Consider the following 26,447-nt stretch of genomic DNA (forward strand, 5'->3'; position numbering starts at 1 on the left):
TTTCTCTACTTTCTCTTCTTTTTCCTCCCTCAATTCATTTTGATTTTCTTCCTCTTGACTCTCCTCACCTCTGTTCTTGTCTCATGTATGTGCGTATCTCTCTCTCTGCTGTCGTATCACGCGCTGGCTGCATCAGATCGCTCGTGAGGCAGAGGCGGCCATGTTTCATCGGCAGGTGTTTGAGGACCTGCGCCGCTGTTTGGGCCACTCCACCGACCCCGCCGAGGCCATCGCCATTGGCGCTGTGGAGGCCTCCTTTAAAATCCTGGCCTCTGCGTTTATAGTCCTCACTGGGTCTGGCAGGTAGGCGGCAGTGTGGAAGTGATGTGGAAAACCGGCTCGGCACAGTCAGGGAGTAGGCAGAGCAGGGACAGTAGAGGACTGGAAGAGAGAGAGAAATGAGAGAGACACATGGCACACTGTCAATGTTAATGATGTCCATCTGCAAGGAAACGCTATAATCCGAAAAATAAGCTTTTGTAATTACAAGTCAGAATTCACTTTAAAAAACAATTTAAACCTCTAGTGCTCTGATACATTTTTATTTTATTCATTTTTTTAAAAGATTTTTTTCTTTATCGGTATGAAACTTGGTAAAGGTGAACACAAACACAAAACATCCTGGACAGAACTGGTTAAATGGTCCTGAAAGAAAGTCTGGTACTCCTTGTGGAAACTTTTGGTACTGCAGCCAAACAAAATCATTAAAAAAAAAATCAAAATCTAATTTTTTGAGAGATCAGGGTCAAATTCTGAACACAACTTGTTTAGGCTTTGATTTTCTCAATTGAAAAATATGCATTTCATATAAAAATTTAAAATAGTATTTTGCAAAAAAAATTTATAACAATAAACATTAAATTCTGTAAGTGTTTTTTAAAGTTCACATTTCAAAACCTTTTTCACTTCAGCAATAATCTGCTGTGTCGTCTTTGAAAAGAGATCAAACTTAAGTTTCAAGCATTCAAGATTCACGACAGTTCAAGTCGGAAACTCAAAGTGAATAAATGGATTGTAAATATAATTTAGTACCATAAAATCCCCTAAAAATATTAAACAAAAAACATTATCGAACTAAAATGTAGTACATTCATTTCATTGAAATAAAAATCAAATTTCGGTCATTTGACCGACACGCGAAGAGCACCAGAGGGTTAATCATGCTAATTTATTTAAATTATAATAATTATTTAAATGAGAAAATAATAAATAATTATTTAAATGACTGTTCCGAGATCTTTGGAACAGTACAGGACTAGCATAAACATTCTTGTCCATGTGTGTCTCGGTGTATTTCTCTCTGTCTGAGTGGTTGACGGTATGGTTGTGTATAACCCCTCCCTTCCCCCTCCCTCCACCGGGTGGCGCTGTCAGATTGCCCGTGAGGCAGAGGCAGCCACGTTCCACCGGCAGCTGTTTGAGGAGCTGAGGCGCTCCACTCTTATGACACGCGATCCTTCAGATGCTGTAGCTGTTGGCGCTGTTGAGTCCTCCTTCAAATGCCGCGCCAGCGCCCTTATCGTGCTCACCAAGACCGGCAGGTAAGAGGGGAGAGTTCAGCATCCAACAGGTGAGACCAAAGGGCTGGAATATAGTGCATGTGGACCCCCCCCCCCCCCCCCCCCCTCTCTCATATATGGTTTCAAGCCCTTTCCAAATCTGTTTTTTGATTCTTTCTTTGTTTGTCAGTAACAAAAGTTATGGTTATCTGAGGTCGGCTGATTGCTATGATTTTCAGGAACGGAATTTTGATTAAAAAACGGTTTAATTAACTATCACCGTCCTGCTAACGGGATGATTGGCGTTCTTTAAAAAAAAAAAAAAAAAAAAAGCCTTTTTTCATATCACATATTTTAGTAATCTTCATAAATTAGGTATCATTCGAAATCTGCAATTTATTATTATTATTATTATTTTATTATTTTATTTTATTATTATTATTATTTTTTTTTTTTTTTTTACTTGTACGTACATATTTTGCAAATGTATTTTCTTTATTTTATGTAAAATAATAAATATTTAGTACAGTACATTTGATTTACAGTAAATTTAACCTTCCATAACTTTTCCAAACTTTCATTTGAAGTGCTTTCACTTCAGCAATAATCTGCAGAGCGTCTTCATTAAAACTAGACCAAACTTAGGGCTGTGTTCCAAATCATTCTTAAATTACAACCATGTAAGTTTGGAAAGTGTATTTTCATCAAGTTCAAAAGAACATTTATTTGAAATGGTTTTGTTGAATTATAGATGTCTTTGACGCTTTTGATCAGTTTAATGTGTCTTTGCTGAATAAAAGTACAAACATTTATTTAAAAAAAAGTACTGCCCCCAAATTAAACTGTAGTAAATATGTATGTGTATGTACGTGTAATTTTTTTCTATTTATTTATATATTTTTAATATTATTTTTTATATTGATTTAAATTCTTCATTCCCTGACCCTTTCCCCTGAATGGCTGTGAATGAGACCTGTGTGTGTGTGTGTGTGTGTGTGGACTGTGCAAGAGCAAAGCAAACAGAATGGAGTAGGATTTAACCTTAATTTGATTGAGTCACATGTCTCTGGGTCAGCTCTGTATGTGCTAGTGTGCAGTGTAGGTAAATCATCATAGCTGTCCTTGACCATCTGATCTTTAGTGAGAAGTGTTTGCTGGAATCCTCAGGATTTATTTTTATGTTTTTTCATTCTTTCCCAACTTTCATTAACACACACTCCTGTCTCCTATTCCAGGTCTGCTCATCTGATCTCCCGGTACCGCCCACGTGCCCCAATTATAGCCGTGACCCGTAACGAGCAGACGGCCCGGCAGGCTCATCTGTACCGCGGCATCTTCCCCGTGCTCTACAACAATCCCTCTAATGATGTGTGGGCCGAGGATGTGGACCTCAGGGTCAATTTTGCCATGGATCTTGGTAAGACACAATTGCACTAGAAACAGATGTTACTAAAGGCTGAAAAAAATACTACAAAACATCCAAACCGATTTGAATACACTAGTCATCAATCTCTTGTAAATGGTTAGGGAGTAAATCACACTAAAAGATGAGGATCCCTCAGGTTGTTACGAACACAAACACTTGCACAACACTTTTTTAAAGAAAATGCATATTGATACTGAATTATCTGAAATGTTTCCAGTACTCATTTTCCGAAGTGTCAATACACTGATACCAGCTGCACTTAATCTCTCTCTCTGACACACACCCGCCTCCTCTCACTCACTCGTCTCATTTGCTCCGGCTGAATAGTGTTTGTTACAGGGCCTGAATTTCGTTGTAGGGATTGTGCATATTTTTACTCATTCCCACAGGTTTCGCACTCTTACACAGCCTGTGAGTGACACATTGAGTTCTTTTCCACCGGTCATTGAGCGTAAATGAGCAAATACACACACAGTTCTGTCTTTTTGACTGTGTGTATAACGTTTTAGCAATGAATCCGTATTTGTAGATCAGTTAGAGTAGCACTGCCAAGAGATCTGAACTCTGCTCTTGTGCATCATGTACGTTTTTCATTGTTTGTTTATTTTGTTTTCATTCAGACTACAATAAATGGGTATATTCGTGAAAGGCCTTTATTAGAATATCCAGCCGAAATCATGCATTGAAAAAAACACCCATAACCGTTTGACAAGTAACTACATATTTTGTGCATCAGAGTAACCCAAGTAAAACCTTTTCACTGAATCTTTGCACTTTAAATACAGCAGATGTTCTGTAGACTGATTGCCATAGACTGTTCTCATGCAAGTCAATTTAAAGTGTCATTTTTATTTATTTTATTTTATTTTTTTGCAAGGACCTTTAGTTACATTTTACACTGAAAAAGATTTTATTGGCTGTTTGAAATACAAATTCCATAAAATGATAGTTTACTAAGGAAGCACAAGTATTTGCATGAAGCTAAAAGAATAAAAATTATTAATCATGGAATTTGTCAGAAAAAGCCAGTATATTTTACCATTACCCTTTGACCTGTGACCCCGGGCGGTTGTTCACATCAAACCCTCTGTTCTCTCTCAGGAAAGGCTCGTGGATTCTTCAAGACCGGTGATGTCGTGATCGTCCTGACCGGCTGGCGCCCAGGATCCGGTTACACCAACACCATGCGTGTCGTCCCGGTGCCATAAGCACCACAGGACCGTAACACACTCCTCTGCTGTTCATACATCACTTCCCCCCGCCCCCCCACCCTCCCCAGCAGGCTTTCAGACCGCTGACTGATGTCATCACAGAAGCCTGGCTCCTCCCACACAGGCCAGTGGACCATCATCATCACTTAGACGTTGTTCTCACTTTACTTTTTTTTTTCCTTTCCAGTCTGTGGCACACGTGCCGACCATAATCTCATGTTTATCCACCGTTGTGTTTCTCATTAAAGCAGAGCTGTCTGTGTGCTTGTCTGTCTGCATGCCTGGCGAAGCACAGAGACGGGTCGTGAGCGAACAAACACCTCAAACTAACCTGATAACGGTTCCCGAGTGGAGAAGGGCTCGCGTAACTCTAGTTGTGTTTGTTTTCTTTGTAGTGTCTCTGTCTGTGCGCTTTATTTGCACCATGTCTGTGTTCACACTCCTAATGATGTTACATTCTGTGTTGCACTAGACCATGAGACCAGTTTATGTGGGATGAGGCACCCAATGTGCTACAGTATATATTTTTTTGAAATGTTGACATTGGGATGTCCAGCTCATTTCAGTTGTGTTTGAGTGGAGTAAGAGAACGATTATGAGCGAGAGATTGAGTATTGATTGAGCAGCAACGGTCACATTCCCAGCCATCTCTCCTGTTCATTTCCTTTCTCTCTGCTGCTCCTGTGTGCGTGTGTGTGTGTGAGAGGGTGTCTGTGTGTTTAGATCCACCCGCTTTGTGTCGCTAGGGTGCAAGATGTACTTATAACTGTAAGAGTAAACTATAGTATCATCTGAAGTGTTGTATTACTCAAGACTGAATTAATAAAGGAGACGAGCACTTGTCCGGACTACGGTTTTATTATTTCATGTCAGTGATTTATGGGGCCAGTTGCATAAACAGCCACGATAGGACTATCAAAGCTAGTCTGACACTTCAGTATCTTTTAAAGATCAATATTTAGATTAATCTACTTTATGTAACAGACATAAGACATAAAATGTGGTGACTCCTATAGAAAAAGAATTGGGTGCATGTTTTCTCTTAATAAAATTTTACAGTCCTATTTTACATACTACCGGTATGTATTTATGGTTAATGTACTAACTGTGAACCTACTCCTAAACCTAATCTTAACCCATGTAGTTACCTTATATATCCCAGTACTTTCATAGACAAGTTCACTGTAAGCAAACGTACTGTAAAATGAAGTGCAACCCACTTTTCAATAATATAGTGATATACTGAAGGGTTTAGACAGAAAATGAGGTCAAAACTCAGTTCTTCTCCTCAAATGAACTGCGCTTGTGTTGAATACTGCCTTTGTGTTTCTGCTCAAGGTTACTTAACAAAAAAAAGTCTGTCCAGCCATATAAACAAAGCCTTGTTAGCGCAAAGTTCAGTAATAAAGAGGTCATCATAACATCTAGTGGCAAAGTACAAAAATTCTTCTTTAAAAACAACTCTGAACTGTATTAACACCACAGGAACTGAACTCTATGAAAATTATCAAGACTGGCTGCGTGGAGAAAATGCAATTTGAATGATTTATAATCTTTATAGTTTGATTAAACAAGTGCTATACTAAATAAAACAGTTCTGCTCATGAGAAAGTCGCCAGTTTTTATCTTATTGTGGAGAAATTGTGGAGAAACTTTACAATAAGGTACATTAATGTATTAACATGAAATAACCATGAGTAATACATTTGTTACAGTATTTATTAATCTTTGTTAATGTTAGTTAATAAAAATAGTCATTCATTGTTTGTTCGTGTTAGTTCACAGTGCATTAATGTGAACAATATCTGAAGTATTAGTAAATGTTGAAATTAACATTAACAAAGATCAATAAATGTTGTTTAAGTGCAGGTCATTATTAGTTCATGCTAATTAATGTAGTTAACTAATTAACCTTAAGTGTTACCAAGAAATCTGACTGAATCATCTTAATATACCTTACACAGATAAGAGCAACCAGAAAGACACACATATCAACAGTAAAGCATGTTTGAGTTTATTTTGTGGTTGAACCAATGAAAAAAAACACCCAACACCTTTTATAGACCTATTTTAATGAGCAGTGATGGCGGAGGCAGCTCATTGGCTGTCCTGGCTGTAGACCACGCCCACCTGTCTCCTGGCTTCATCCATGATCTCCATCAGCAGAGCAGAGTCTGCGTGAGACATGAGGGAACTCTCCTTCAAACCTGCAATACATGATCATCAGAGTCCATGATTTTATGAGCTGAAGGTCATTAAACAGATAGTTCACCAAAAAATGACAATTAGCCCATGATTTACTCTCCCTCCAGTCATCCTAGTGTATATGACATTCTTCTTTCTGACGAATACAATCAGTTATATTAAAATCTCTTCCAAACTTTATAATGGCAGTGAATGGCTTTCTGTTTTGAAGTCCATAAAAGTGCATCTGTCCATCATAAAAGTGCATCTGTCCATCATAAAAGTGCATCTGTCCATCATAAAAGTGCATCTGTCCATCATAAAAGTGCATCTGTCCATCATAAAAGTGCATCTGTCCATCATAAAAGAGCATCTATCCATCATAAAAGTGCATCTGTCCATCATAAAAGTGCATCTATCCATCATAAAAGTGGATCTATCCATCATAAAAGTGCGCACCCGTCCATGATAAAAGTGCATCTGTCCATCATAAAAGTGCATCTATCCATGATAAAAGTGCATCTATCCATGATAAAAGTGCATCTATCCATGATAAAAGTGCATCTATCCATGATAAAAGTGCATCTATCCATGATAAAAGTGCATCTGTCCATCATAAAAGTGCATCTGTCCATCATAAAAGTGCATCTATCCATGATAAAAGTGCATCTATCCATGATAAAAGTGCATCTGTCTATCATAAAAGTGCATCTGTCATCATAAAAGTGCATCTATCCATGATAAAAGTGCATCTATCCATCATAAAAGTGCATCTATCCATGATAAAAGTGCATGTCCATCATAAAAGTGCATCTATTCATCATAAAAGTGCATCTATCCATGATAAAAGTGCATGTCCATCATAAAAGTGCATCTATTCATCATAAAAGTGCATCTATCCATGATAAAAGTGCATCTATCCATGATAAAAGTGGATCTATCCGTCATAAAAGTGCATCTGTCCATCATAAAAGTGCATCTATCATGATAAAAGTGCATCTGTCCATCATAAAAGTGCATCTATTCATCATAAAAGTGCATCTATCCATCATAAAAGTGCATCTGTCCATCATAAAAGTGCATCTCTCCATCATAAGTGTATCTATCCATGATAAAAGTGCATCTGTCCATCATAAAAGTGCATCTATCCATGATAAAAGTGCATCTATCCATGATAAAAGTGGATCTATCCGTCATAAAAGTGCATCTATCCATCATAAAAGTGCATCTATCCATCATAAAAGTGGATCTATCCATCATAAAAGTGCATCTGTCCATCATAAAAGTGCATCTATCCATCATGAAAGTGCATCTGTCCATCATAAAAGTGCATCTATTCATCATAAAAGTGCATCTATCCATGATAAAAGTGCATCTATTCATCATAAAAGTGCATCTATCCATGATAAAAGTGGATCTATCCATCATAAAAGTGCGCACCTGTCCATGATAAAAGTGCATCTGTCCATCATAAAAGTGCATCTGTCAATCATAAAAGTGCATCTATCCATGATAAAAGTGCATCTATCATGATAAAAGTGCATCTGTCCATCATAAAAGTGCATCTATTCATCATAAAAGTGCATCTATCCATGATAAAAGTGCATCTGTCCATCATAAAAGTGCATCTATTCATCATAAAAGTGCATCTATCCATGATAAGTGCATCTATCCATGATAAAAGTGGATCTATCCGTCATAAAAGTGCATCTATCCATCATAAAAGTGCATCTATCCATCATAAAAGTGGATCTATCCATCATAAAAGTGCATCTGTCCATCATAAAAGTGGATCTATTCATCATTAAAGTGCATCTGTCCATCATTAAAGCGCATCCACAGGCTCCAGCTGGTTAATAAACGCCTTCTGAAGTGATAGCGATGAGTTTGTGTAATAAAAATATCCATATTTAAAACTTTATCTAACAAACATAAGACATAAGGGAGCCAGGCCATTTTTTAACATAACTCTGATTGTGTTCGTCTGAAAGAAGAAAGTCATACACACCTAGGATGACTTCAGGCTGAGTAAATCAAGGGCTAATTTTCATTTTTGTGTGGACTATCCCTTTAATCCAGCAATTCACATTCACATTAGTCCTATCATGCCATGATGACCTTTGAGCAAGCAGTGCCGGACCTCTTCTGCCTCGTAACGCATGCCTGTGCTGTTGATGAAGTTCAGCGGTAGAGCAGGCTCAGGCAGCGGATACTGAGTCTCCACACCGTTCACCAGCAGAGACGTCGGACACCACATATGAGCCGGGATCTGAGACACACAAATAACACAGAAGATGCAGATCTGAAACTCACAGACGGATCACTCCTGTAGTTCCACTGATAAACCAAAGGTACTGGGTTTGATTCCCAGGGAATCCTGCATTCTTCACTTGAAATGGAGAAATCTGTGTGTGGTTTATATAATAATACACTGATGATGATACACAAGACAAGCTCCAAGCATTTGAAAACATCTTTTTAAAGTGAATTTAAAAATTAATTTTACACGACACTTTACAATAAGGTCCTGTTAGTTAATGGTTGTTATTGCATTAATTAACAATAAGCAATACATTTGTTTCAGTATTTATTAATCTTTCTTAAGCACAAGTATAACTATTCATGGTTAGTTCATGTCAGCTTAGATCCATTAAATAATATTAACATAAACAACTTTTGATTGCAATAATGTATTAGCAAATGTTGACATTAACATTAATAAATGCTTTGAAAGTGTTTTTTATTGCATTTTTTCATGTTTATTAATGTAGTTACCTAATATTAACAAATGGAACTGTTCTGTTACCTTAATAAACATTACATATTATTAAATAAAAAAATAATACATTTGCTTATTAAATGTACTGTATGTATTTTAAGTCTCTTTAGTCATTGTATTAATACTTGTCAACTATGTTAATACAGGTGTGTGTGTGTGTGTGTATATATATATATATATAATTTTTTTTTTTTTAAATGCTTTAAATGTTGTTTTTATGACCTATAAAGCACATTGATATTCATTTTATGCATGAAAGGTGCTATAGAAATGAATAAAAAGTATTATTATTACAAAGTAATGTACGCTGCAGGCCTGCATCAGATTCAGTCAAAGTCACTTTGAATAAAAGCATCTGCCGAATGAATCTAAATGTAAATAATCTGAATCACGAACACGAGATGTTTGGGTGTATGTGATTTAGTTTCAACAGTACAACAATAATTTGACTTTAAAAGCTGCATTTGCCAGAATATGACAGCAGTTACAGTAATATATGATCAAATATTTGCACGATCTCAGTTGAGAGAGTTCTACATGAGCAGGAACGAGAACAGACCTTGATGGTGCCTTTGGTCCCGACGATGACGGCTTCGTTCGGAAGCTCAGTGGAGATCGTGCAGGTACAGACGGCCATTCTGTGTCCTGAGAACATCAGTGTGATGATCATCGCTTCATCTACACCTGTGGATAAAAGTGCATCTGTCCATCATAAAAGTGTATCTATCCATTATAAAAGTGCATCTATCCATGATAAAAGTGCATCCATCCATCATAAAAGTGTATCTATCCATCATAAAAGTGCATCTGATAATAATCATAAATGTTTGTTGATCATCAAATCATCATATTAGAGTGATTTCTGAAGGATCATGTGACACTGAAGACTGGAGTAATGATGCTGAACATTCAGCTTTGATCACAGGAATAAATTACACTTTACTGTATATTCACATAGAAAACAGATGATTTACATTGGAATAATATTTCAACATTTTTACTGTTTTTTATTTGTTTGTATTTTGAATCAAATAAATGCATCCCTGATGAGCAGAAGAGACGGCAGTGTATATATATATGTTATATATTATTATTATTATTATCATGCATCAAATATGATCCAAGTGTCAATAATCATCATCATCATCATCATCATCAGTTTGGCCTGTAATATCTTGAGTTCAGTACCAGTGTCCAGACAGAATCCCGTTGCTTGTACGCGCTCCGGTTTCTCTCCGCTGAACACCATGAGCACAAACTGCAGACAATAGATGCCGATGTCGATCAGCGCTCCTCCTCCCAGATCCTTCTCCACGGCCCGGGACACATGCATGAGAGGCCACCCGAAATCTGCTCGCACCAGCTTCACCTCGCCCACCTCGTCCCGGGACAGCAGCCGGCGGATCTCAGCCGAGGCCGGGAAGAAGCGGGTCCAGACCGCCTGCAGAACACATCAAGCAGTTATTCACAGGGGATCATTAATAGTAATGATGATAATAATAAACTATTACTATTTAAAAAAAAAAAAAAAAAAAATATTTATATATATATACATATAACAGTAAATAATACTATAAATATTAATTTATTAGTTATAACTAATAAATGATGATAATAATAATAAAAAAATTAGTAATAAATAACAATTTAAATATTAATTTTAAAAACTAAATGAAATGAATATGTGTCCAAATGCCTGGAGCTCGTCTTATTTTTCATCAGTGTGAACCAGGTATAAAATTTGATTGGAATATTTGCAGGTGTATAAATATAACATATAAATAAATATGACATACTGACACCCATAAAAGCAGACACACATTAATAATAATTACTAATAATATTAATAAATAAATGTTTTGTGTTTGCAGTACAGTACAGAATGCAATGCAAACACAAAACAAGTACAATAATTAACACATAAAATACATATTTTAATTATTTATTAATAATTATTATTAATGTGTGTCTGCTTTTATGGGTGTCAGTATATTAGTAATTAATATTTTTTATTATCATCATAATTTATTATTTATACCTAATAAATAATTCATATTTATATATTACATATTTTAAAATAAAAAATAGTAACATTAAATAAATGTGTTTAATAAAGTTAATGCATGTTAATCTCTTTAGTCATTGTATTACTTTTTTAAAATATATTTATTTGTAAACTTTTCCAAATCATTAATAATAAGCTTCAAACAATTACAAAGTTATTTATTTTTTTCTGCAATAATGCTAAATAACGCTAAAAATATATAATAATAACAATAATAGTAATAAATAAATAAATACAAAATAGGTAAATAAACTTGAGGATAACAAACACATAATATCCTTAAATAAAAAAATACTAATAATAATAATAATACATAACTAATAATACAATTCAAATCTCTGACATAATTCGTGGTCTGTAAATATAATATTATGACTATGTAAAATCAATCACAACACAAGTGATCATGCTTAAACCAGTCAGTCTCCACAAACTTAGTAATACTGATCAATTAAAGGGGAGAGTCTTCACACTGTATTCAATTTCATAAAAATATTCTCATATATATTATGTTTTTCCTCTTAAAACCTTTTTTTTTAAAACCTAATTTGAACAAACCCTCTGCTCACCTCCATGAGGAAGACGTCGTTCTTCTTCGCTGTGGCGATCAGTCCCCGAACTTCCTTCAGGTTCATGGCCAGCGGTTTCTCACACAGGATGTTCTTCTTAGAGTTCATGAAGAGAACGCCCACCGACAGATGATGAGGGTGGATCGTGCCCACATACACCACATCTGGAACACATCAACATCTATACACTCACTGCACATCTGGAACACATCAGCATCTATACACTCATTACACATCTGGAACACATCAGCATCTCTACACTCACTGCACATCTGGAACACATCAGCATCTATACACTCACTGCACATCTGGAACATCATCTCTACACTCATTACACATCTGGAACACATCAGCATCTCTACACTCACTGCACATCTGGAACACATCAGCATCTATACACTCACTGCACATCTGGAACATCATCTCTACACTCATTACACATCTGGAACACATCAGCATCTCTACACTCACTGCACATCTGGAACACATCAGCATCTCTACACTCACTGCACATCTGGAACACATCAGCATCTATACACTCATTACACATCTGGAACACATCAGCATCTCTACACTCACTGCACATCTGGAACACATCAGCTTCTATACACTCACTGCACATCTGGAACATCATCTCTACACATTACACATCTGGAACACATCAGCATCTATACACTCACTGCACATCTGGAACATCATCTCTACACTCACAACATATCTGGAACACATCAGCATCTCTACACTCACTACACATCTGGAACATCATCTCTACACTCACAACACATCTGGAACACATCAGCATCTCTACACTCACTACACATCTGGAACACATCAGCATCTATACACTCACTACACATCTGGAACACATCAGCATCTATACACTCACTACACATCTGGAACATAATCTCTACACTCACAACACATCTGGAACACATCAGCATCTATACACTCAACACATCTGGAACATCATCTCTACATTCTCACTACACATCTGGAATATCATCTCTACACTCACTACACATCTGGAACATCATCTCTACTCTCTCACTACACATCTGGAACATCATCTCTACACTCACTACACATCTGGAATATCATCTCTATACTCACTACACATCTGGAACATCATCTCTACTCTCTCACTACACATCTGGAATATCATCTCTACACTCACTACACATCTGGAATATCATCTCTACACTCTCACTACACATTTGGAACATCATCTCTACTCTCTCACTACACATCTGGAATATCATCTCTATACTCACTACACATCTGGAACATCATCTCTACACTCTCACTACACATCTGGAACATCATCTCTATACTCACTACACATCTGGAACATCATCTCTACACTCACTACACATCTGGAACATCATCTCTATACTCACTACACATCTGGAACATCATCTCTACACACAACACATCTGGAACACATCATCATCTCTACACTCACACACATCTGGAACATCATCTCTACACTCTCACTACACATCTGGAATATCATCTCTACACACTCAACACATCTGGAACACATCAGCATCTATACACTCACTACACATCTGGAACATCATCTCTACACTCTCACTACACATCTGGAACACATCAGCATCTCTACACTCTCACACACATCTGGAACATCATCTCTACACTCTCACTAGACATCTGGAACACATCAGCATCTCTACACTCACTACACATCTGGAACATCATCTCTACACTCTCACTACACATCTGGAATATCATCTCTACACACTCAACACATCTGAAACACATTAGCATCTCTACACTCTCACACATCTGGAACATCATCTCTACACTCTCACTACACATCTGGAACACATCAGCATCTCTACACTCATTACACATCTGGAACACATCAGCATCTCTACACTCACTGCACATCTGGAACACATCAGCATCTCTACACTCACTGCACATCTGGAACATACAGTAATCTCTACACTCTCACTACACATCTGGAACACATCAGCATCTCTACACTCACTACACATCTGGAACATCATCTCTACACTCTCACTACACATCTGGAATATCATCTCTACACACTCAACACATCTGGAACACATCAGCATCTATACACTCACTACACATCTGGAACATCATCTCTATACTCACTACACATCTGGAACATACAGTAATCTCTACACTCTCACTACACATCTGGAACACATCAGCATCTCTACACTCTCACACATCTGGAACATACAGTAATCTCTACACTCTCACTATCTCTACACTCTCACTACACATCTGGAACATACAGTAATCTCTACACTCTCACTACACATCTGGAACACATCAGCATCTCTACACTCTCACACATCTGGAACATACAGTAATCTCTACACTCTCACTATCTCTACACTCTCACTACACATCTGGAACATCATCTCTACACTTTCACTACTCTTAGTACTACCATACTACTACTACTACCACCACCACCACCACCACCACCATACTGCTAATACTATTACTATACTGTTACTACCATATTGATAATACCATACTACTACTACTACTACTACTACTACTACTACAAGTAACCTACCATACTACTACTTTTGTTCTTTTGGCATGACAGTGTGATTGTTACTGATGTGTTTATCTTGTTAAACAGCTTCAAATTTAATGCCCAAAACAAATTTCCCTTAAAAGGGACGATTAAAGTAATCATACCAAGATAATTATTTAAATGTAAGTGTGTTAAGATAATAACTGATTACATTTATAATGTTTTTTTAATATAAATACATAAATTTTGCAGTACTATAGTGAGTATAATTCTTTTTTTTAACAAAATAGAAGCTAGATATTTTCAACCTTGAGATGATTTTGACTATGTGAAAGGAGAACAGATTCAGATGGTAGTTTTGCACAGATGCTGTTCTGAGATCAGTATATTGTCTCACCGATCTCGGGATCTTTGGCCAGCTCTTCATAGCTGCCGTATGCGCGTGGGATGCCGTGCTTCTGCGCAAACTCCTGCGCATGCGTCAGGTCACGTGCACCAACAGCCACCACCTGTATTCAGCAATAAAATGACATTTTAAAATAATTCTTACAATTATAATAAATAATACCAGATTTCATGTTTTAAGTACATTATTTTAGATTTTAATTTACAATTTTTATTAAATATTAGTACGTATATATATACGGTTATTCTTGTAGTGCATAATTAAACACTATTTTACATGCAACAATGTATCTATCCTTGTGCATAATTAAACATTATATTATATATTGCATGCAACAATGTATCTATGTTTGTGCATAATTAAACATTATATTATATATTGCATGCAACAATGAATGTATCTATCCTTGCGCATAATTAAACATTATATCATATGCAACAGTGTATCAGTTGACGGTGTCGCTGTTTCTCCGCTGCACAGGGAAGTTTCCGGATTCAGATGTGAGGTTTGTTTACACTCAGCAAATCATATAGAAGTTTGTGGAATGCATCATTAAAAGTGTATTATAGATGAGACTCACTCAATGCATGTCAGTGTCAGTTTTTAACTCGGTTAACGCCTTCATGCAGTGTGTGTGTGTGTGTGTGTGTGTATGTTTATCCTGTAGTTTGACACTGAGCTGAATGAAGATATTCAGTAGTTTCTCAGGTGTGTTTGTCTGTACCTGGTGTTGTTCTGGCGGGAGAGTCTTCAATGCCACTGTAAAGTCATTACTGATTTTCCCAGCGCTGCAGATTCCCCACCTGATCGACATGATGGCCTCTCTCTCTGTGTGTGTGTGTGTGTGTGTGTGTTAGATAGGGCGCTTTCGAAACACGCTTCGTGAAGCTTAGAAAGATTTGCTAAACATTTGTTTCGAATCAGTGAAGCGCGTGTCACACTACTAAAGTCACGTGGGCGTTACGTCATAACTGTTTCGAAACGTTTCGAAATGTCTATGGTTCGCCGCTAGGGGGCGATTATCTTTTTAAATTTTATAAATAATTTGTGTTTTAGAGTTTTAGTTAATAGTCTCTTATTGGCGTGATTAACCAAGCTCAGCATAAAACAAGCCCTACAATTGAATAAAATAACATATTATGCAGTCACCTCATATTTAATGGTATTAGATGATTAGTTAATTGTATTGAATAGACCACACTGTCAATAAAACATTTGCAATTGGTTTGTAAAAGGTGTTTTTTGCATCTTCTGGCTGAGTTTTCCTTGCATTTACACTGTTTTGTCCAGCAGGGTCACGAGGTTGAGCTTCGAATCAGTGAATCATTTTGTGAACGAATTGGTTCAATTGATTCAGAGTTTCGAAAGCTTCGTTTCTCCAGTCACTACTGTAAGAACCAGCAGATGGTGACACACTCTTTATTTCAGAATTGAGCAGTGTGTACTGTTTATTGCCCACTATATTTTAGTTTTATGTGAACCAGTTTTATGTAAACCAGAATGAGTTCATGAGTTCACAATATGAACCAGTTCACAATATAGGCCTACAACGATTTTTATGGTACACTGTTGCCCGTGATATCTTAACCCATTCAGACCCAAATTATATTCCAGAGACACAATAAAATATGTCCATGCTTTATATTTGTGATATAACAAACTAAAATTCACCTTCAGAATCACTCGTTTGACTATCATGGTGAACTAAAGAAAAAATTCCACAGATTCCACAGTGTCATGTTTATTGTGCACAATTTTCTCCACTACAACACACACACACACACACATGACTGTTTATTACACAAATGTTCAAACGTAATCTTTTCCTGAGTAGCACCGTCCAATCAGGCCTCAGATCAACCAATGAATGGAGGGCAGTCATTGGCTGTCCTGCTCATAGACCACGCCCACCTGCCTCCGGGCCTCGTCCATGATCCCAATTAGAAGCTCAGAGTCTGTCAGGGACATTTTAACGCTCTCCTTCAGTCCTGAAACACAGATGAGAGTCTCTCAGGACAGATGCATGACACACACAACTCATGAGAGGCATAAACTAACGCAGGGTTAGTTGTAACACACTTGTTTTAAATGCCTCCACACATGCCAGCATGACGACACTAATACTAGCACTAGCCTATATAGAGAAAAAATAGTGCCAAAATGTAGAAATCTTTGTAAGGCAAGGCAAGTTTATTTATATAGCACATACACAATGGTAATTCAAAGTGCTTTACATAGAAGTAATTCAAATAATCAAAAGTTAAAATGAGACAAATCTGATATTATTTAGTTTTTTAATGCTGATCTAACCAGCAGAAGACACTCGCAGGTGTCCGGCGGGGCATGTTGTCACACTGCGTTACAATGAGCCCCTGTTAGAACTATGATATTCTATTCTACACTTTTATGAATTCTATAGAGAAACCATGAGAAAAATGTGAATAAAGACTGAGAGTCAATGTTCAGAAATTATTAATTATTATTATGTTTTGAACTATAGCTGTGTTTTGTGGTGTGTTTGTTGTCAAACTTAAAAATGTGTTTATTTTTAATTATTAAAAAATGCAATTATTTTATATGAAAAACTTGTATTTTATTGAGAAAATATTTTAGTTTGTCTTGTATATATTTTTTTCTGATTAGATCAGAAAACATTTAAATCAATGTAATATGGTCATGTTACAATGAACCCCACCTATGGGGCATGTTGTCACATTTCACTTCCATTCTTTCAGGGTAAATCAAGAAAAAAGTAAACACTGTATTAATGAAACAAAACCACATAATTGTATTAGATGTGTGAAATTAATAAGGGAAAAAATAAATACTCTGAACCCAAAGTAGGTTTACACAAACTGAGAAAGTCGAATAGCGTTAGGTTGTGCCCCGCTGTCCCCTACATCACATCTTGTGTTTAAGTGTGTGTCACATCTTGTGTTTAAGTGTGTGTTACCTTTCTGGAGGCAGCGTCTCACTTCCTCTGCCTCGTATCTCAGTCCGGTGCTGTTCTCGAAGTTCAGAGGCAACGCGGGCTCAGGGAGAGGGAACTCGGTCTTCTTCCCGTTCACTTCTAGAGTGGTTGGGCAGTGCATGGGATTCGCCACCTAGAGCACAGGTTTAGTATTACTGTGGCTCAAACAGAAGATAAAAAGTGAAATATGGCACCTCTCTCTCTGTAAAAATGTCAATTATGGCAGATTCACACCCTTAATTAAACACTGTACGGTCTTTTCTCTGTCAAGTCAGACACTGGGCCCTATTTTAAGGTTATAAGCGCATGGTTTAAAGCGCACAGAGACTAGTTTAATGACGGGAAAATGGTCGGTGCTCCCGGCGCATGGTCTGAAAGGGTTGTCTCTGTTCTCTTAATGAGTAATGGGTGTGTTTTGGGCGTAACATGCAATAAACCAATCAGAACCAATCTCATCTCCCATTCCCTTTAAAAGCCCGCACCATAGTGGATTCACTATTTACACAGAGGATTTTGCAAGCGAAAAACTGGAGTGAGGAAACGGATCTGCTCGTGCAAGAGGTTAAAGCTGTGTGTGTATGTGTGTGAGATTAAAGCTTAAAGGGGACATATCATGCTAAATCCACTTTTTTAGCCCTTAAATGCATTTTGTTGTATATTTGGAGTGTTTAGAAGTACAGAAAAGTTGAAATTATTCTCTTCAGGTGCTTCGTTGATATCTTTATATTCTGTTTTGGTCATATTTTTCAACCTGTTCCGATTTTTCTGTTCTCTATGACGTTTTTTGAACTATCACGTCACAGTATTTGCAGCGGAACTGCCAAATAAGGACATCGACTTCCAGCCCAACACTTCCAGCAATCCGCCATTTTCATTTCTCGCTGCAATTTTGTAGTCCAAGCTAAAGGATGCAGAAGTTACGAGAGGGTAAGTTAAAATGATCGGTTGTTGGATGTAGTAACCCACACGCTTCATTACACCGTCTAATGTAGATGAACTGCTGCGCTTGTGACAGGGCGCATGTTTAACTGAAAGAACGAGCAGAGAGAGAGAGAGACCCGGTCGCGCGCACTCTCTCTCTCTTCGGAGCCAGGCGAAAGTGTAAACAAGACACCGTCTCCAAACTAGACGCTGTCTTGCTCTCTCTCCCTCACACATATTAATCAAAATAAATCGACACGGTGGTAAAAGGTCGGAAGACCAAAGTTTCATGTGTAAATACAGTAACACACCATTGCGATACATCCATATGAAGACGTTCTTCTGCAGGTTCGTCGTCTTCATTTTCATCTCGCTCCGGCTCCGACTCTGGCTCGAACATGTAAGGCTGGCTGGACGAGTCTTCCGTTGTTGACATTTTGTTAATAACAAGTGAATAAAAAGTTTCTGTGCCGCTAGATAATCGTATCTCTGCTATCAAACTACAAAAATGGCCGAACGGGGTGGAGTTGAACCGAGTGTCACCTCTGCATCCTGGAGAGGGGGCGGGGTATGAAGTGTCTCATTTGCATTTAAAGAGACCGCACCAAAACGAGTTGCTCTCAGACGCACATCAGAAAAGGGGTAGAAAAGGGGCTTGTGGAGCTATAATAATGAGGAATTCAGACCCACGCATTGCAGTTCCGCTTTATATAGACTACAAATGTATGATTTATATGTAAAAAGGAACGATTTAAAAGCATGATATGTCTCCTTTAAGCAGACCATGTACGGCACAAGCCGGATTCACCATATCTTAGGGTGTTTCTCAAAACCAAGAATGCAAAGAACGGACTTGTGTTCTTGGGAAGAATGCTCTTGCTAGTTGTTCTTGGAAGAATGAACTCACGAGGTGACGAGCACACAGAACGCCGCTGACAGTTTGAGACGATGTGTTCTTGCTGGTATTGCGCAATAACACCCCCGCACAGACGCCGTCTGCAGTGCCCAAACATAACGAGAATTATTGACGGTAACAGCCAGGCTTTATCGCCTAAGCCTACCCTCAGCTCAGGGGATTACTCTACAACTGTACACTATGTAATGTATATTCATAACAATAGCTACCTACGCTGGAGATTCTCACTTCCGAAAACGTTTGAGCGCATTTTCGAAAAATGCCAATATTTGAAATCTACACAGTTGATTTCTCGCATCAAATGTTCTCAGAAGTGAATTTAGTGATGAAATAGCGTACGAAATTGTAGAAAAACGACTTGCTGTATTGACCTCTCGTTCTTCGAATGCCGAAATGAATGCTGGGATATTTCTGCCGTCAAGTTCACACAAGTTACCAACCTATGCATCCTCGGTAAAATGGGCGTGTCAAGAACACTTCCGGGATTTTTAACCGTTCCTGCCAAAATGCAAACTTGTGTATTGGGACGGTACTTGGGCAGCGACTGATGACGTTTCACAAGTCCACAAGAACGCAAGTACAGACAAGAACGCATATTGAGAAACGGCCTTAGTGTACACACATTTATCTTTTACATTGTAATCTTTTATTTTTCATATTTGGCATGTTTGTGTGCTGCTGTGCGTCCCTGTGTGTTTAATAAGCAGAGTGTGTGTGTAATAAGCAGAGTGTATACGCACGCTGTGGACCCGCCTATAGGCGCACATTACTAACGCGCTCTTTAAATAACAAAACAATACTGCGCCATTGACTTTAGACCAGGGTTCAGCCGGTCAATGGCTCAGTCTATTTCAGTTCCTCTAAAATAGCAACACGCCAACAATGCGCCTGAACACACACCTGGTTTTCAGACCAGCAGCCCATGGGAGAACAAATGGGCGCAAATGCTTTCCTATTTAAACAACGCGGCGCAGGATGTGAAAATGATAAGTGCGTCAGGCTGAAACTAGCAAAACACTTGCCTCGCCCCTGGCCCCAAGGTCATGGCTTCGACTCCAATGCATGCATGCACTAGATGCATATCTTGAATGCAATAGTCACTTTGAATTGTGCCTGTAAAATGATGTGAAATGAAGCGCCACAGTGTGTGTGTGTGTGTGTGTGTGTTCTCAGTCACTCACTCTGATGGTTCCTTTGGTTCCACAGATGGTGCCGGTGTTAGGGAGCAAACAGGAGATATTACATGCACATAAAGCCATCCTGTTCCCGGAGAACTTCAGGACCACCACCATCGACTCGTCCGCTCCTGACACACACACAGATCAAGCAAAGATCATGACCAGTTCGTCTACCATCTGAACATCTCAGATATTTAAGACAAAGACAGAAGTCGAAGAACTAAAAATGAATCAGGAGTACCCGAGGGCAGCAGGACTCCTGTGGCGTGGATGGACAGGGGTTTTTCCCCCTTGAACACCATCAGAGCGAACTGCAGACAGTAGATGCCGATGTCCATCAGAGCTCCTCCACCCTGATCCCTCTGTGTGGAGCGGGTCCGGTCCAGAAGAGGCAAGCCGAAATACACCTGCACCATCCTCACATCACCGATAGTGTTCTCTGAGAGGAGCCGGCCCACCTCAGCGTACACGGGGAAACACCTGGACCACACGGCCTGACAGAGAGAGAGAAATTTAACATTTTAATAAAAAATAAATAAATAAATAAATAATATATACATATATATATATATATATATATATATATATATATATGTATATGTATATATATATATTTTAATTATATATATATATATATATATATATAGACTATATATATATATATATATATATATATATATATATATAATATATATATATTAGGGCTGTCAAAAGATTAATCGCGATTAATCGCATCCAAAATAAAAGTTTGTGTTTACATAATATATGTGTGTGTACTGTGTATAATTATTTTATATAAATACACACACATGCATGTATATATTTAAGAAATATTTGCATACATATACTGTATATATATTTATATAGTTTATATTATATATAAATATATATTTTTTTATACATAAATAACACATTTTTCTTAAATATATACATGCATGTGTGTGTATTTATATATACAAATTTAATTATACACAGTACACACACATATATTATTAAAAACAAACTTTTATTTTGGATGCGATTAATCACGATTAATCTTTTGACAGCCCTAATATATATATATATATATATATATATATATATATATATATATTTTTTTTTTTTTTTTATGTATGTATGTACATGTATAATGACTGGAAATGCTTTTGCAACATTGAAACAATTGTAATGCAAATAAATTTAATTTAATTTAATTTAACACCTTTTATCACAATCGATTAAAAAATATTGCAATACATCATTCTACATGAAGATGAGAAAGAAAAAACATCTATATAAAAAAAACCCATTTACATATACAAACACCATAAAAAACCCACTATTTACACTGCCATTCATAATACTACCATAAAATAGGCTACTCCTTTACTGCAAACAAATAGCAAAAATCTATGTCCCTTCATGGACAGAACATAATGTCTCTCTACCACACCATTTCATTTCAAACAATGACAAATCATTCATAGCCTTGAAAAAAATTAAATCTTATTAATCTTGATATATTACAGTCTAAAGAAATAAATAAGTGGATCACAAGAAATATGCCCAGTTGGATAAAGAAAAGAAAACGAGGTTACACTTTATTTTAATTGTTTATTTACAGTGTAATTATACATTTAAATACTGAGTAATATTAATTAAATACATGTACTTACTATACTGTTATGGTTAGGATTAGGGTTTTGGTTTAGGGTTAGTTGCATGAAATTAGGCATAATTTATAGTTATTGCTACAGTAACTACGTGTAACACGTGTAACAAGGAAACTGTAAAATAAAGTTTTACCATAGTTATTACTATAGTACGTAACTACATGTAACACGAGTAATAAAAACACTGTAAAATAAAGTGTTACCATAGTTATTATAGAAACTACATGTAACATGAGTGATAAAAACACTGTAAAATAAAGTGTAACCATGGTTATTACTATAGTAACTTCATATAACACCAGTGTTTGGTGTTTTGGAGAAGAACTGAAGAGTGTTTGGAGAAGAACTGAAGAGTGTGTGATGAGGAACTGAAGAGTGTGTGATGAGGAACTGAAGAGTGTGTGATGAGGAACTGAAGAGTGTGTGATGAAGAACTGAAGAGTGTGTGATGAGGAACTGAAGAGTGTGTGATGAGGAACTGAAGAGTGTTTGGTGAGGAACTGAAGAGTGTGTGATGAGGAACTGAAGAGTGTGTGATGAAGAACTGAAGAGTGTGTGATGAGGAACTGAAGAGTGTGTGATGAGGAACTGAAGAGTGTTTGGTGAGGAACTGAAGAGTGTGTGATGAGGAACTGAAGAGTGTGTGGTGTGTGTTCACCTCCATGAGGAAGACGTTGTTCTCCCTGGCGGCCGAGACGAGCTGCTTCACCTCTCTCAGGTTCATGGCGAACGGTTTCTCACACAGAACGTTCTTCCCTGCGTTCAGGAACAGCAGACCGACCTGAAGATGATGAGTGTGAACAATCCCGATGTACACCACATTTGATGGAGGAGAGGAGAGTCACTAACTGCATCAATCAATCAATCAATCAATCAATCAATCAATCAATCAATCAAATAATCAATCAATCAATCAAAGAATCAATCAATCAATCAAAGAATCAACCAATCAATCAGCTAACCAACCAATCAATCAATCAATCAATCAAATAATCAAGCAATCAATCAATCAAACAAACAAACAAACAAACAAACAAACAAACAAACAAACAAACAAACAAACAGTCCGTCCGTCCGTCCATCCATCCGTCTATCTATCTATCTATGTCACGGGACGCACACCAACGGGTAGATCCAAGTGTATTTATTAGGGTAATTCGTAATCGTAAATCCAGTCCAGGCAAGGGTCAAATTCCATACAAGGCAATCCGAAAACAATAAACAAACAAGAGACATGCGTAACAGATTTCCAAAAGCAGGGTGACATACAACAAGGACTCCGTGACAAACACTGAACCAACAGGATATATATATAAACAGAAACTAACAAGGGAACGGGAAACAGTCTATCTATCTATCTATCTATCTATCTATCTATCTATCTATCTATCCACTGTCTGTCTGTCTGTCTGTCTGTCTGTCTGTCTATCTATCTATCTATCTATCTATCCACTGTCTGTCTGTCTGTCTGTCTGTCTGTCTGTCTGTCTGTCTATCTATCTATCTATCTATCTATCTATCTATCTATCTATCTATCTATCTATCTATCTATCTATCTATCCACTGTCTGTCTGTCTGTCTGTCTGTCTATCTATCTATCTATCTATCTATCTATCTATCTATCTATCTATCTATCTATCTATCTATCTATCTATCCACTGTCTGTCTGTCTGTTTGTCTGTCTATCTATCTATCTATCCACTGTCTGTCTGTCTGTCTGTCTGTCTGTCTGTCTATCTATCTATCTATCTATCTATCTATCTATCTATCTATCTATCTATCTATCTATCCACTGTCTGTCTGTCTGTCTGTCTGTCTGTCTATCTATCTATCTATCTATCTATCTATCTATCTATCTATCCACTGTCTGTCTGTCTGTCTGTCTGTCTGTCTGTCTGTCTATCTATCTATCTATCTATCTATCTATCTATCTATCTATCTATCCACTGTCTGTCTGTCTGTCTGTCTGTCTATCTATCTATCTATCTATCTATCTATCTATCTATCTATCCACTGTCTGTCTATCTGTCTATCTGTCTGTCTATCTATCTATCTATCCACTGTCTGTCTGTCTGTCTGTCTATCTATCTATCTATCTATCTATCTATCCACTGTCTGTCTGTCTGTCTGTCTATCTATCTATCTATCTATCTATCTATCTATCTATCTATCCACTGTCTATCTGTCTGTCTGTCATTCTATCTATCTATCTATCTATCTATCTATCTATCTATCTATCTATCTATCTATCTATCCACTGTCTGTCTGTCTGTCTGTCTATCTATCTATCTATCTATCTATCTATCTATCTATCCACTGTCTGTCTGTCTGTCTGTCTGTCTATCTATCTATCTATCTATCTATCTATCTATCTATCCACTGTCTGTCTATCTGTCTATCTGTCTGTCTATCTATCTATCTATCCACTGTCTGTCTGTCTGTCTGTCTATCTATCTATCTATCTATCTATCTATCCACTGTCTGTCTGTCTGTCTGTCTGTCTGTCTGTCTATCTATCTATCTATCTATCTATCTATCTATCTATCTATCTGGCAATTCTGACTTTTCTTCAGAATAAACTCATTAGAATAAATAAACTCAGAATAAACTTTGAATTGTGAGGGGAAAAAAGGTTCCCACTTTAATCAATTTACTCACCGATATTCCCATTCTTGATCAGCTCCTGGTAGCTGCCGTATGCATCAGGAATCCCATGAGTCTTCGCAAATTTCTTTGCACTTTCTAGGCTTCTTGCAGCAACTGCAACTATCTACAAAACACACACACACACACACACACAGACAGAGACGTTAATGAGCACAGGCTATCACATATTAAAAGAGGAGTTTAGTTTAGTACCTGGTGATCTTGAGGAGGAAGAGTCTTCAGAGCCACACAGAAATCATGACTGATGTTCCCAGCTCCGCAGATTCCCCATCGAGTCGCCATGATCCCTCTGTCCTCAGCGTGTTCAGCGAAGGCTTTTATCTGCGGTCCGGAGTTCAGGACGTCACATGGTCTGATAAAGAGTAACTTTCTGATTGGAAACTGCTATAAACATCTATTGTCGCTCAGATGTAGTTTTTCTGTTTGATGTTAAAGATTAAACACACGTGGGACGAGATATCAATGTGTTCAAGGCTGAATATGATGAGCTCACAGTGACTCAACACAAATCAGATCCTCATTAAACTTGTCAACTAATGATGATCAAGCATTGTGTTATTGCTGTAGGATGATGTCTTTCAAACAAGTTGCAAATGCTTACCTTCATACAATTGATTATATACAACTGTCTGCTGTTTCCTGCTGTCTTAGGCATGTTAATACCCCCCCCCCCCCCCCAAAATGGTGTTAAGTCAGTTATTTCTATCTTTTGCTGTAGTGTGTCAGTAGGAAATATCAGTTTACATTTCCAAACATTCTTTTTGCCATTAATTGTAATAATCCAGTGAGATTTGTGTCTGCACAAGGAGTCTGACAACAGCCGGTGTGATCTGATCTCACCATCATCGAGTCCGTCTGTGATTACATGAAGAAACAGAAGAAACTGAGACAGACTAAATCCAGAAGAACTGCGGGAACGTCTCCGAGACGCTTGAAGAAACCTTCCTGCAAAGCTCCCTGAAAAACTATGCGCAAGTGTACCTGGACAAAAGCCGTTTTAAACACAAAGGGTCGTTACACCATATATTGATTTGAATTAGTTAAGTAAGAGTTAATGCCTTTCGATGTGTCCATTGTCAGGTATTAATGCGCGCAGAGGACGGTTGCCTCCGCCGAAGTCCATTAATACCTGACAATGGACATCTCGAAGGGCATTAACCCGCTTATACCACGGTCACTTGCCAAATAACACATTTTTAAAATATTAGTTTATATTTTAATTAGTTTTACAATCGAAATCTAAAGTTTTTACAAACAATAACTTGGTTTCCCTGGTTACGCCTGACGGTTTATTTACTAGGTGTCCTCTATCACTTTTTAATGGACACCCTGCAGCCAATCAGAATCGAGTATTCACCCAGACCATGGTATACTAGAAGTTACAGTTTTTCTCAGTCGCTTTGGTGCATTTCTCATAACACTATTTACATTTGCACAACAGTTAATGCAGTTCTCAAA

General features: G+C 37.4%; 3 protein-coding genes across 4 annotated transcripts in view; 1 reads left to right on the forward strand and 2 right to left on the reverse strand.

Annotated features, from left to right (window-relative positions):
- The window catches only part of pkma (pyruvate kinase M1/2a), a 20,505-nt gene extending 15,521 nt beyond the window's left edge, over window positions 1-4,984 (forward strand). The window contains exons 9-11 of one of the 2 annotated variants that reach the window (XM_079873859.1): window positions 137-303; window positions 2,735-2,916; window positions 4,027-4,984. In XM_079873859.1, coding sequence (XP_079729985.1) covers window positions 137-303; window positions 2,735-2,916; window positions 4,027-4,133 — 456 coding nt within the window. In that variant the 3' untranslated portion in view covers window positions 4,134-4,984. Of the gene's footprint in view, window positions 1-136; window positions 304-1,374; window positions 1,542-2,734; window positions 2,917-4,026 lie in introns of both variants that reach the window. The other variant, XM_079873860.1, reaches the window with a different exon arrangement.
- dhdh.2 (dihydrodiol dehydrogenase, tandem duplicate 2) lies at window positions 4,697-15,634 on the reverse strand. Its single transcript, XM_079873874.1, has 7 exons — window positions 15,409-15,634; window positions 14,676-14,787; window positions 11,734-11,897; window positions 10,288-10,540; window positions 9,659-9,783; window positions 8,439-8,589; window positions 4,697-6,343 (listed from the first exon to the last, which is right to left on the reverse strand). Exons 1-7 carry the CDS (start codon window positions 15,496-15,498, stop codon window positions 6,234-6,236), a joined length of 1,005 nt encoding a protein of 334 aa, XP_079730000.1. The 5' UTR covers window positions 15,499-15,634; the 3' UTR covers window positions 4,697-6,233.
- A 777-nt stretch (window positions 15,635-16,411) lies between these two features.
- Window positions 16,412-25,274, reverse strand: dhdh.1 (dihydrodiol dehydrogenase, tandem duplicate 1). Its single transcript, XM_079873873.1, has 7 exons — window positions 25,182-25,274; window positions 24,981-25,092; window positions 22,981-23,144; window positions 20,912-21,164; window positions 20,674-20,798; window positions 17,638-17,788; window positions 16,412-16,672 (listed from the first exon to the last, which is right to left on the reverse strand). The coding sequence occupies exons 1-7, from the start codon at window positions 25,269-25,271 to the stop codon at window positions 16,563-16,565; spliced, it is 1,005 nt and encodes a 334-aa protein (XP_079729999.1). The 5' UTR covers window positions 25,272-25,274; the 3' UTR covers window positions 16,412-16,562.
- Window positions 25,275-26,447: the final 1,173 nt, after the last annotated feature.

Source organism: Squalius cephalus, assembly GCF_949319135.1.
Source record: "Squalius cephalus genome assembly, chromosome: 6".
In the NCBI taxonomy this organism is placed as follows: Eukaryota; Metazoa; Chordata; class Actinopteri; order Cypriniformes; family Leuciscidae; genus Squalius; species Squalius cephalus.

Excerpts from the sequence above, each read along its gene's own strand:
- dhdh.1 (XM_079873873.1), bottom strand. The coding sequence starts at position 25,271 with ATGGCGACTCGATGGGGAATCTGCGGAGCTGGGAACATCAGTCATGAT. Across the intron at positions 23,145-24,980 it reads GATCAAGAATGGGAATATCG|ATGTGGTGTACATCGGGATT; the intron begins GTGAGTAAATTG and ends CTCCTCCATCAA. Across the intron at positions 20,799-20,911 it reads AGGAGTCCTGCTGCCCTCGG|GAGCGGACGAGTCGATGGTG; the intron begins GTACTCCTGATT and ends TGTGTGTGTCAG.
- dhdh.2 (XM_079873874.1), bottom strand. The coding sequence starts at position 15,498 with ATGTCGATCAGGTGGGGAATCTGCAGCGCTGGGAAAATCAGTAATGAC. Across the intron at positions 11,898-14,675 it reads GGCCAAAGATCCCGAGATCG|ATGTGGTGTATGTGGGCACG; the intron begins GTGAGACAATAT and ends GATGTGTTCCAG. Across the intron at positions 6,344-8,438 it reads CCGGCACTGCTTGCTCAAAG|GTTTGAAGGAGAGTTCCCTC; the intron begins GTCATCATGGCA and ends CATGTATTGCAG.